The sequence below is a fragment of the Onychomys torridus genome, chromosome 10 (assembly GCF_903995425.1).
Source record: "Onychomys torridus chromosome 10, mOncTor1.1, whole genome shotgun sequence".
NCBI lineage: Eukaryota > Metazoa > Chordata > Mammalia > Rodentia > Cricetidae > Onychomys > Onychomys torridus.
In genome coordinates, this window is record NC_050452.1 from 39,195,416 (window position 1) to 39,207,819 (window position 12,404).

A 12,404-nucleotide genomic window follows, 5' to 3' on the forward strand; every position below is an offset into this window, starting at 1 on the left:
AGGATGATTTTTTTCTAGATCCATCCATTTGCCCGCAAACCTCATGATGTCATTGTTTTTCTCTGCTGAGTAGTACTCCATTGTGTATATGTACCATATTTTCTTTATTCATTCTTCAGTTGAAGGGCATCTAGGTTGTTTCCAGGTTCTGGCTATTACAAACAATGCTGATATGAACATAGCTGAGCAAATGCCCTTGTGGTATGATTGAGCATTCCTTGGGTATATGCCCAAGAGTGCTAGAGCTGGGTCTTGGGGGAGATGGATTCCCAATTTTCTAAGGAAGTGCCATATTGATTTCCAAAATGGCTGTACAAGCTTGCATTCCCTACCAGCAGTGGAGGAGAGTTCCCCTTGCTGCACATCCTCTCCAGCATAAGCTGTCTTCTGTGTTTTTGATCTTAGCCACTCTGACAGGTGTAAGGTGGTATCTCAGTGTCGTTTTGATTTGCATTGCTGGATTAAGAACACAAAGGGAGAACAAGGAATAACAGACCATGATAAATGAAGACCACATGAGAACAGGAATAGCCAGAGTGCTGGAGAGGTCCCCAGAAATCCACAATGATGTATCCTCTGTAGACTGCTGGCAATGCTCGAGAGAAAGCCTGGTCTGACCTAGTCTGGTGATCAGATGACTAAACACCCTAACAGTCATCTTGGAACTCTCATCCAATAACTGATGGAAGTGGATGCAGAGATCCTCAGCCAGGACCCAGGTGGAGCTCCAGGCATCCAACTGTTGAGAAAGAGGAGGGACTGCAAGAGCGTGAATTGGTTGAAACCAAGATTGCAAAAAGCACAGGGACAAACAGCCAAATGAATGGAAGCACATGAATTGTGAACCAACGGCTGTGGAGCCCCCAGCTGGATCAGGCCCTCTGGATAAGTGAGACAATTGAATAGCTTGATCTGTTTGGGAGGCATCCAGGCTGTGGGACCCAGACCTGTCCTTAGTGCATGAGCTGGCTGTTTGGAACCTTGGGCTTACACAGGGACACTTTGCTCAGCCTGGAAGGAGGGGACTGGACCTGCCTGGACTGAATCCACCAGGTTTAAATGAATCCCCAGGGGAGTCTTGGCCCTGGAGGAGATGGGAATGAAGAGGAGGGGCTGGAGGTAAGGTGGGGATCGGGGGTGGGAGGGGGGAGGACAGGGGAACCCATGGGTGATGTGTAAAATTAAAACACATAATAATAATAATAAAAACAAAAAACAAAACAAAACAAAAAAAACCTTGTAAAATGAAAAGAGAAAAAGTGAAACTGAGGAGATAATGGGGCCGGGAGGGGAATGAAAACTTCACCTACATTTCTGAAAACCTAAAACCATGCAAAAAGGCAGAAGAATTTCACATTGGACAAAAATTGGCAAGGTCCTTATCTTTCATTCCATGTGGCCTTGGTTTTAGTATAAGAGCTATGAATCAACCGGGAATGTTGAAGACCCTATTGCCGCCCCCACGTGATCTCTCACACACTTCTTTGGACTAAGAGACTTAATGTTCCAGTGGATTGAAAGTGCAAAGAATACAGCTTTGCAGAAGTAGTCTTATAAAGACACAAGAAATAATAGTAAACGTAGCAAATGGTAATACACATAATGATGGGTGGGGGTGTGAGTTTCTGATTTGTAGTTACCATATTACAATAGATGAAATGTCAAGTTTTCAGCTAAAGAATTATGACTCGTACAAGGAAACAGGGAAACCAGTTTCATATATAAACTAAACTGACCTTTACTCTGATATCATACTTTTTAGACAACTTAAGATTCCACACGCTTAAAAGCAAACAGAAAGTCATTATGCAGCTGAGACAGCAATTGAGTAAATGATTTTCTGTCTTAAAACCTTCCCATTTTGTTTAAAAACAGAGACCTAAACCTAGAGCTGGGCAGTGTTAGTGATCTGAAGATGTAGAAAGATGCATGTTCCTTGACTCAATCTATGTGAGTTAGGAGTGTGTAGAGCGAGTTGTCAACAGAGCAAACATTTTTTTTACAGCATAATTCTTTATTGATTCTTTGGGAATTTCACGTTATGCACTCCAATCCTCCCAGTCCCTCTATATCCTCCCCTCATTCCTGCAGCATCTACCCCCAGGAGAATTCCCCCCCAAACAATTAAAAACAAAATAAAATTAAAATTAAAAAAATCCCCACCTCACTCTTCCATCCTTCTAACACCTCTTCATGCAGTATATTGTTTTGTCCAATCAGCCCCACCCACAAAATCTTCATTGCAATGAATCTTTGGTTTGGTTCTAGGTCTCTGGCACCACCATACCTGGACCCTCACTGAAACTCCTCTGCAGTTGGTTATCGTTCTGCAGGACCAATCCTTCACACACTCTAGCAGGTCATAGATGGGGTAGCTGTTAGGGTGGGCAAACCCAAGGCCCAGGATGTAGGTCTGGGTGGTAGCTGAGCTTGTTGTTCTAGGTCACTGGAACGAACCCCTCTAGGCCAGGGGCAGAGCCAGCTCTCCTATTAGTATTAAATTGATGTTAATTCCAGTTAAGTAATTCTGAGAAGGTTAAGGCAATAATCTCCTGGTCAATAATTAATGAAACAACTCACAATTCTGTCATAGACATTGAGTTAAAAGTACATGCTACTAAATAGTTATGTAATAAAAATAAAAATAGGGATCATAGAAACAGGGTAAAAACATTTAAAAGGAAAAAATAGATATTTCAAATATAACATTCAGGGTCCTATATACCCACATTTGATCATTACCAAGGAAATAGAAGACTTTAAAAATGGTGAAAATCAACTAGACCTAATACATATCTATGGCCCATGTCTGTCAACAACAACAGAATTCAGACTTTTGTCAACTGCATGTGAATCTTCTGTGACCCTCATGGCTAAGGGAATGATCCAATCAGAATAACAAGAAATGAAGAAATGTCAGAGAATCTGGATTTTTTGGAATCTGGAGGAAATACCTGGAAACTCTTCATGTTTATTTTGTACAGCGGGAATAGCAGAGCTGGACTAGCTAATCTTTGTAGGAGGTCTCTGTAGGTGACCATCATCTGTGAGGAGGAAGCTATCTACAGTGTCTGTGTGCAGTGATTTTAGCTAAATATCAAGGATTGTAAAAGATTGTTACTCATCCTTACTCAGATGGTTTTGACATTGTGAGACTGACCCAGGGAAAGATTGGCCATTCCGATGGGTCTTAAACATTAAGGTCCTTGACTAGGCATGCTCATGACAAGAATATACATTTATTTACTCTCCACATGGATCACTAAGTACATTAAATTTAGACCAAAAGTCAGGTACAATAAATTTAAGAAAAATAAAATCACAGATTGTGTACTTTTTAATTACAAAAAAATTAAAATTAGAAATCAAAACCAAAATTAATTTGAAAGAGTAAGAAAGTTATACACACACACACACACACACACACACACACACACACACACACGGTGGGGGATACATTTTCACATGTATAAGGGCACAATCTAAAAGAATAAAATAAAATGGGACTTTTACAATATTTTAACATGAATGAAAATGAGCATATAACTAACAAAGTGAGTTTATTGTCTTAGTCATAGATGATAGTTCACACCTGTAATCCCTGTATTCAAGAGGCCAAGGCAAGAGGATCATAGTGAGTCTAGGTCCACCTTCAGCTAATAGTGAGTTCCAGGCCAACTTGGGCTACAGTGAGAGACTTTTTCTCAAAAAGTAACTAATTAAATATATTTCATGAAAGAATATTCTAAATACTAGGAATTGAAGACATTCTGCTCAATGAAATTTAGGCCAAGAGAAAATATCTATAGAGATACAAAGCTAATCAATGAATAAATTGTGAATAATTTTTTACAGATACTCAGTGAGATGAGATGTGTGACTGCTACAATGAAAAATACTGAGTCACACAATTTTAAAGGCTAAATTTCATATTATTTAAGTTACAACTCTATAAATACTTTACTAAAAGCCAAAGAATAGACTGCAAGGACCAAAGGATGGAAGCAATATTACCATAACATTATGATCATTGTCCTGGAATAACAACAATGGATGATGTGATAGGTCTTCCTGCTATAGATTATTGTGAGAGAACAGGATTACTGTGGGAAAGGAGCATGCCCTGGAGGACATCTTAAATACCTTCATTTCCTTTCACCTACTTCATCTGTAAATTTGAATGGCAGTATGTTTAAATCAGAAAATCCTTCCAATCTTCCTACTGCACAGTAGATAATTCATCTAGACCCTTAAACCCTTGAAAATGTAAGACTATAGTGTCAGTCACAGAGCAGAGAGAGATTAGTAATAGCCTAATAATTCATCCAAGGAAAATTCTACAGTGACTGAAAATAACAACTTCCACAAAATCCACATTCACAGATTCTTACAGAAGGACTGTAGAAGATTAGTTTGATCCATCAGTTGTTAAGACACTTCTGGAAGTGCCCATAATGAATGTGTTTCTGTTAACATGAAATTGAAAAACATGCTGAACATGATTATTCTGTGTTTACCACTGTTCAGTATTTATTGAAATTTGGTTAATACCATAACAAATTTAAAGTGGCAAAAATGTAATATGCAGAAAATGGTACTTATAAATTTTTCTAGTTCAATTGCATATAGCCAGGGCTATAGCAAGTTCCCTGGATTCCATAACAGGGAAGTAAGGGAGTAAGAATTTTTACTGTAATTGAGTTAGTTTCTTGATTAGGCTTAAATAGTTGCCTATAGTAAGTTCACTTGCTACATGTGAAAAATCTCAGAAATGTTTTATGCTATTGCGTTTTATGCTATTTTGTATTTTATCATTTCTGTTTTTGCATATATTATACCTATTTAAAGATAATAAATTTTAGAATTTATGTGCTTATGTTCGGGAGGATGAGAAAGGAGACAGATTACAAAGAATAATCTCTCAAATTATTAATGCTTTATGAAAAATATGTTCTTTCTCTTGCCAAGTGCTAGAAGTTTTTCTTTTCTTTCTTTCTTTTTTTTTTTTTAAATTGAAGTGGTATTGTATACTGCATTACACAATACAGGCTGACTCGTAGTGAGTTCAGTTCAAATTCACTTTGACAAGCTTTTAAAAGGAGTTCTGTCAACTTTTTCTTCTCATCTCTCCCCATCCATTTACTTCCCATCCCACCTTGTTTTATGCTGGTACAACCCTACAGAAATAATTCATTTTCAATCTCTATAGGTTGTCCCTGGTTGTCAGACCAAAAAGTCGATTTCACTAACATCACTTAAAAAAAAAAATAAAAAGGACAAATCAGCTTTCTGCTTGTTTTGTTTTGACTTTTCTTGTCCTCAGTCTCTTGTCTGAACATCATCTACAGTGATTAGAATCTATGCCCTCTCCTCTGACCCAGCATAAGCACACTTGAAAGGGGAACATGGCATTTCTAATTAGATATTGCTCTATGAGTCCTGTTCCTCCTGTAGTTCCATGCTGCCATAAATATAGTGACCTTGTTTTCCTAATTATAGTCCATTGACTTCTTTTTTGAACACAAACTTCTGCATTTTATTCTGGTGTGATGTTTCAGTCATCTGCATATGCTCATCTTCATGAACCTAACCTGTTTTCAGGACTTGAATTTGGCATGTAAAATATCTTTCCTGCATTTTTCTGTCTTAGAGAATAGTTACCACCATTGAACACCAGAAAGAGTAAAACTGACTTGTACATCTTTTCTAAGATCCTCCTTTTGACATTGGTAACTGTGACCATGTTTTAGTACTACAACTTTTTATTTTTTCCCTCTTCTATGATGTATAGTATTCATGGACATTTTGCATTATTTACTTTTACTCTTACATATCAATCTTTATTTATTTTTAAAATTGTAATTTGAAAATATGTTATTTTCAGATAATATATTGTGATTATGGTTTTCCCCTCCCCCAACTTCTCCCAGATCCTTTCCACCTTCTCCTATCCACCCACCAAAATACACACCTTCTTTGGCTCTGTCTCATTAGAAAACAAACAGGCATCTAAAAATCCCTCTTGGCATTGTCTAACCAAACAAGGGGCTGGCCCCTGGAGACCACTGATTTTTCACCTATCAATCAGTAGCTATTGATTGTCTGTCTTATTAAGTCCACATATTGTTGAATCTTCATGGGTGCACCTTCCTTGTCATGTTTAGAAGACCAGCAAGCAACCTGGTTCTCTGGTTTTTACAATAATGTCTGTCCTCTCTTTTGTGATTTTGCTCTGAGCCTTAGGTTAGTAACCCAGACTCAGAAAAACAATTGTCATATGTTCCCACTTTTTTATAGATCATACCTCAAAATCTTCAGATTTAAATATAAAATTTGAGGTAACTATAGGGACTATGAAACAGAAAGGGAGAAAAATCTGTACTAGAACACACGTGATATGAAAAGGAAATAGAAAAATGGGGGGGGGGGGGCTTTAACTGTGGAGGAGATGGGGAAAATGCAGAGGGAAAAGGAGAGAGGACAGATAGTTCACACTTAAGAGTATCTGAAAAAACACATAGGGAACCTATCTTTTAAAAAAATAATTAAAATGTGTGTGTGTGTGTGTGTGTGTGTGTGTGTGTGTGTGTAAAACCTGCTTTTGACTTGTTTATCAGGGAAATCCAAAAGACTTCATATATAGAGGATTGCCATTGTACTTAGTTGCTTCCCTGAACATGAAATGAAACCTCTACTTTTTGAAGATAGCCCACAGTGTGACACATTAACTTGGAGGTATCAAGCCAGAACTGAGCTAGAAGTCTCCTCCCTAAGGATTAGCTCTCATAATATCCAAAGGTGCTATGCAAGCTGCCAAGGAAGAAAAGAAATAAAAGCTCTACCCACATGTAGAGCCTTCAAACACATCAGTGACCTTCTAACAAGATTCAACCAATACTACCTTAGTGATATTTTTATCTTGGTTGTAACCAACAGCTCTCTAGTTGGACTTCAGGTCTTCTCCACAGGAGAGAATTTATTATTTGGACTGTAAACCTCACTAGCTATCCATGACTGGAGAGGAGAAACATATAGATAGAGTCATCAAGTTAGAGAAGCAATCATAGCCAGGGTGAAGGCTGACGCAGGTATCAGCTGAGGATGTTCATTCAGAACACCCAGGGTTTGAGGGGACAGCTCATGAACCCTAAAATGCAAATATCAAGGTTTCTACCAGCCAGCAAGTACCTTTGTTTACTTTGTGATATCCATAAGTTTAATTACTCAAAACACTGTACCATACACAAGTAACACAATTTTACCCTGCTCTAGTCCATAGACCCAGCATGGAGTAATGTACAGACTGCCTTTGACAAACCAGTGTCACATGGTTCATATGTAATATTATCTGTATAGTCTCATTTATCTTTTACTCCATTCCTTTTTCTTCTTCTATCTTACAGAAGATCAAATCATAATTAAACATTGCAAATTTGGATATAGAAGTTAGGAATGTTGTTAGATGTGTCAAATGTTTGTCATTGTCACTAAAATATGTTATTAATTTTTATGCTCCTGTGTACATCCATCCACATCAATATCCTCAAATCTATGCTCCCAAGCCACATTTCCTAGGCTCAGATATCATATAGAAAACTGATTGACACTCAACATCAGATTCTGCCTTGCTGGCTTCCCCTTTTCCTCAATGTGCATAGCTGGATCTCTTCTAGTACATATATTATTCAACAAGGACTATGAGGTCATAAACCATACAGCCATTTCCTTTCATTCAGGTCCCTTTATACACCTATTTCCATTTTGTGGCTTCTCTTATACACTCAAAGCTCTGAGGCTCATCTTATTTTTCACCTTCCTGCTCATACTTGGCAGCTCCTGACAGCTACCAGATGCCAACAGTACCCTTTACACATTGCTTGCCATTAACTTAAGAGAGATCGTTATTCACATCTTTAGCTTGCACATTTGTGTCATCTCTCTTCTCCAACTTTGCCTCTCATACTAAGGGGAATAATTTTCTTTTGTTAATGCAAAACCTCCTTAATACTGTAATTTCTCTTTACTGAAACATTTTAATTGGATGTTTGTAATACCTGAAGTTTATGTCATTTGTGTAGTGAATAAATGCTTTAGCATGATTGATGGATTATAAGAGGAAAATAAAATCTTAAATAATAACACATATAGGATAGGACCATGATAATAACATAATTTGAGAGGTTCACTCCAAAGTGGAAATGCATGACCTTTGTTTTTAAATAAAAGTAAGCACCACAATCTGAGAGAGCAGGAGCAAAAATTAAATCAAGCACAGGACTTTTTAAAGAATGGAATCTTGTATTCTGCAAAAGTTGCATGCCCAGGAACTTGACCCTGTGTATGTGTTTCCGACAGATGTCAGGGTGGAACAATTGTATTGATTTATTTATATGTTGAAGTATCTATGTAATATAGTGTATGCAGAAGTTTCTGTCCTGCCTGAAACTTCCAAATACCTGGCAACTGCTTCTCAATTACTACACACAAGCTTATGTTAATTATAAATGCTGGGCTGGTAGCTCAGGCTTATTACTAACTAGCTCTTACACTTAAATTAACCCATAATTAGTATCTATATTTAGCCATGTGGTTTGGTAACTTTTCTCAGTATGGCATTCTCATCTTGCTTCCTCTGTGTCTGGCTGGTGATTCCTGACCCCACCCTTCCTCTTCTTAGCATTTTTTAGTTTGGTTGTCCTGCCTACAGTTCCTGCCTGGCTAGTGGCCAATAAACAATTTATTAAACCAATTTGACTGACAAATCTACGCAGTGTACAAGAGTATATTTCACAGCAAAAGAGTTACTAAATACCATTTAAGAAATGGAATGGTATATAGAATAAAGTGGAATAAATATGTGAATTGATGCACTTTCACTGTGCTTTGACATAGAACGTACAGTAAATGGAAATACATAGTTAATAAGAATCTATGTTTATTCTCAAGTCTATTATCCATTGTGCTACAATGTATGGGTTTAGTGTGAATATTCAGAAATCAGGCTACTTGGGTTTTAAAAACAGGCTCTGTCTACCACAGTAGGTGTAGTCTTTGGTAATGTTTCGGTTTACCACAGTAGGTATGGGTCGTTGGTAATGATTCAGTTTACTGGGCATCACTCTAAACATCATAAGAATGTAACAAAGAATCTATGATATAGACTTGACATGTAAATTATTCTATCTCAAGTCCTTTGCAGAACACCTAGAGCAGTAAAAATTTTAAACTTTCTTTAAAAGTTTGTGTATTAAAATTATTTTATTTAAAAGGAATGCTTTCTCTTTAAAAATTATATGCATAGATTGCTCCTTTGTAAATTAATGCCTCTTATTAGATGGGAAATGTTTCTTTATATTGTTCATGTGGAATTACAAATTCTACAATGACATTTAACCCCTGATGGTGGAAATAAATGATGTCCTTAATTTTTTAACCTAAATTTGAATATCTAAATCCTGTTTAATTGATGAATTTTGTTAATTGTGTTACAGTTCATAGGTTACATAATTTTAGAATCAAATTCATTTGAACCGTAGTATTTCTAGCAGGTGTAAAGAAATTTAGTCACCAAGTTTTTTTGGAATTAATACAATATAGAAAATTAAGTTATTTGCTTTTGCTTTTTTAATATTATTAAGTATTAAGGCTATATATATGAGTATGGGACACATTCATTTCTGAGGGTGAACAGTTTGTTTTCTTTATTTTAGAAAAAGATAGAATCATTTGTAAGCTAAACAATTATTCTTGTATGCAAACTATGAATCTCAGCCATCCTGAAATGAATCTGAAGTATTAGTTTAATCATCAAATTTAGAATATCAAATAATATGCCTGCAGTATTGTCAGTGTCAATGATAAATTGTGCAACTAGTTTACTTTAGATGGCTTTTAGGAAGTTAGTCATAATGAACAATATAACCCTTAAAAAGAAATTCTTTCCAAGCATGCCTTCCTAAGAGGAATGCACTAGCACTTCTAGGCATAACTTCTGTGAGTTGTGAAGATTACTTGGAAAGTGTGGGGTGACACTATCACGAACACTCTCTTCCTTATCACACCTTGTGCTCAGATTATTTCCTCTCCTGTAGATTTCACTATTTAAATCTCTGTCCAATTTCTTCTTTTCATATTAGACAGTATTACTGAAGTCTTCACTAACATCTACGTGACCAGTTTTGGCCCTGTCTCAGATACAGATATGGTGAGTTTGTATTTGTTTTTTTAAAATATCAAATATGTTTCTTAACCCATTAAAAACTGGTGGTTTTAGAGTCAGTATGTATCATTGTTGTCACAGAATTCTTTATATATTTCATGTCTGGCCACATGAGCAAAAAATTTGAGGATGTGTTTCTGTTTTTTTTTTTTTTTCCCTGTGGGACACATCTCCAGCTTGGATGTTAAATGGGCTCCTTATAGTCATCTTCTATATTTCTCCCCTAAAGTACCTACCTAGATGCGATGTTGCATAGAATTACAATTTATATAAAACAATTATATTATTGGTGGTGATTTTCTGGAACCAAGGCATTTGATTGACTTCCATATGTCTGATGTGTTTCATAGGTAGTTGCTTCTCACCAACTGGTAGTCTTACATGACTCATGTCATAGCAGAAAGTGGTTGCCTTGTTGTACAGTCTGCACACACAAGAAGCGCATGCAAACCATGACAAAGAAAACTACAGTGTTGAAATTACTGGATTTTGTTGAATTGATGCTATTTGCATCTCTTTAAATGAGATATATATGAGAGGGGAGCTGGTAGGGTAAGATAACTTCTTAATAATGTGTAAACATGTTAGTAATCACCCCTCCATTTCTATGGCTAACTACAGTGCTCTGTACTAGAAAATTTTCTTGAAATAATGTTTTCTCATTATTGTGATGTCATATTGTGCCATATCTTCCAACTGATACCTGCCTTGATCCCTCTGCCTCCTGCCCCCCAATGTGGACCTCTCTTGTCCCGTGCTACCTCTCTGTCAACTGGGAGGCTCACAATCTCTTTCAGCCCTCAGGCATTCTCTACTGAAGACCCTAACACTTTTAAGTTCCAGGGAATGAAAATCAGAAGGCTTGGCTTTGTTGGTTTTGTGTCCAGTCCTTGTCATCTCTTCTCATTTTATTATGATCTGTCTGCCTTCTGCAAGTGAACGGAAGTACCACCTTTACAATGATTTGCTTTCTCTCCCATCAGAATGAACCTTCTACATCAATTAATTTCTTCTATGACCTGAGTGGTGGACAGGGTGACAGGTGGTGAGGCTGAGGGGAGAGCTTCACTTTTGGGCAAGTTGTTGACATAAAAATGGTGCAGTCTTTCAAATTCTTTCAAAGTGACATTTGAATGGCTTCTTTTTCTACAATAGGAGAGAGGCATGGGACAATGTTGGAGCAACAGGAAAATATGCTGTAGAACCTAAGCTTCCTCTGTCTATCAATTACCTATTTTAGTTTTGTTTGATTTTTTTTCCTCTTCTCTATTAGGGATTAACTGCAGAGCTGTACTGCTCAACTACTATGCCCGAAATCCTGACCTGAAATATTAATCTGTCATGTTGTGTAGATCAATGAAAGTGGACAGAACCTTGAAATGATGTCACATACCTATGTAGTAGCAATACATAACCCAAATCTCATAGGCTGGTTGTAAAATGAGTTTGTATTAAAAATTCTTCTTGTTTCAGTGAGGCTAGCTTTAGTAAATGTTTACAAATCTTAGATATGTTAATAATTATTTAAATTCTATCTAGAGAAAACAGGGAAAGGGAAAATTTTATGAAGCACTATATTGAAAAGCCAGTAGCAAAATATACATATGATGTGTGTATAATGGTTACTCTTGGTGTCGTACTACTAGCTAAAATAGAAAAATTCTTTGAATAACCAGATAGCAATAATTCTGCAATGTTTACACTTACTGTATTATAAATATAAGAAGTAAGTTATTATAATGAAAGTTTTGTTTTTTTAAAGGGGATATTTTTCACCTAAAAATCTCACGAATGAAGAACATATATACTTATAATCAATTTCTAATAGCTTATGTTTTGTGTTTGGGGATTTTTAGGAAAAAATACTCAGGGTCAAAGGTGAATGCAGTAGCATACACATGTATTATCAGTACTTCCAAAGTGGAGATAGGAGGGTCCCAAACTCAAGGTCATTCTGGGCTCCAGACATTGTGTGTCTGTTTCTAAAGTGAACCAGAGAGGTGGGTAAGGGATGGAAAGAGGAAAATAAGAGAGAATGGAAAGCACAATTGTATTATTTCTGGCAAACTCTGTGAAAGTGTTTTTTTTTTTAATAGTAGTGATAATATATTTTATTACTCTTTCACTTTCACTGAGATAATCAAAAATTACTGTTAAATATATAACCATGAAGAATAGATAGATT

General features: G+C 36.5%; 1 protein-coding gene across 5 annotated transcripts in view; it reads left to right on the forward strand.

Annotated features, from left to right (window-relative positions):
- The window catches only part of Gabra2 (gamma-aminobutyric acid type A receptor subunit alpha2), a 130,967-nt gene that overhangs the window by 50,667 nt on the left and 67,896 nt on the right, over window positions 1–12,404 (forward strand). For all 5 annotated transcript variants that reach the window (XM_036200811.1, XM_036200813.1, XM_036200816.1 and 2 more), the window contains exon 4: window positions 10,137–10,204. In XM_036200811.1, the coding sequence (XP_036056704.1) occupies window positions 10,137–10,204 (68 nt within the window). The remainder of the gene's footprint in view (window positions 1–10,136; window positions 10,205–12,404) is intronic.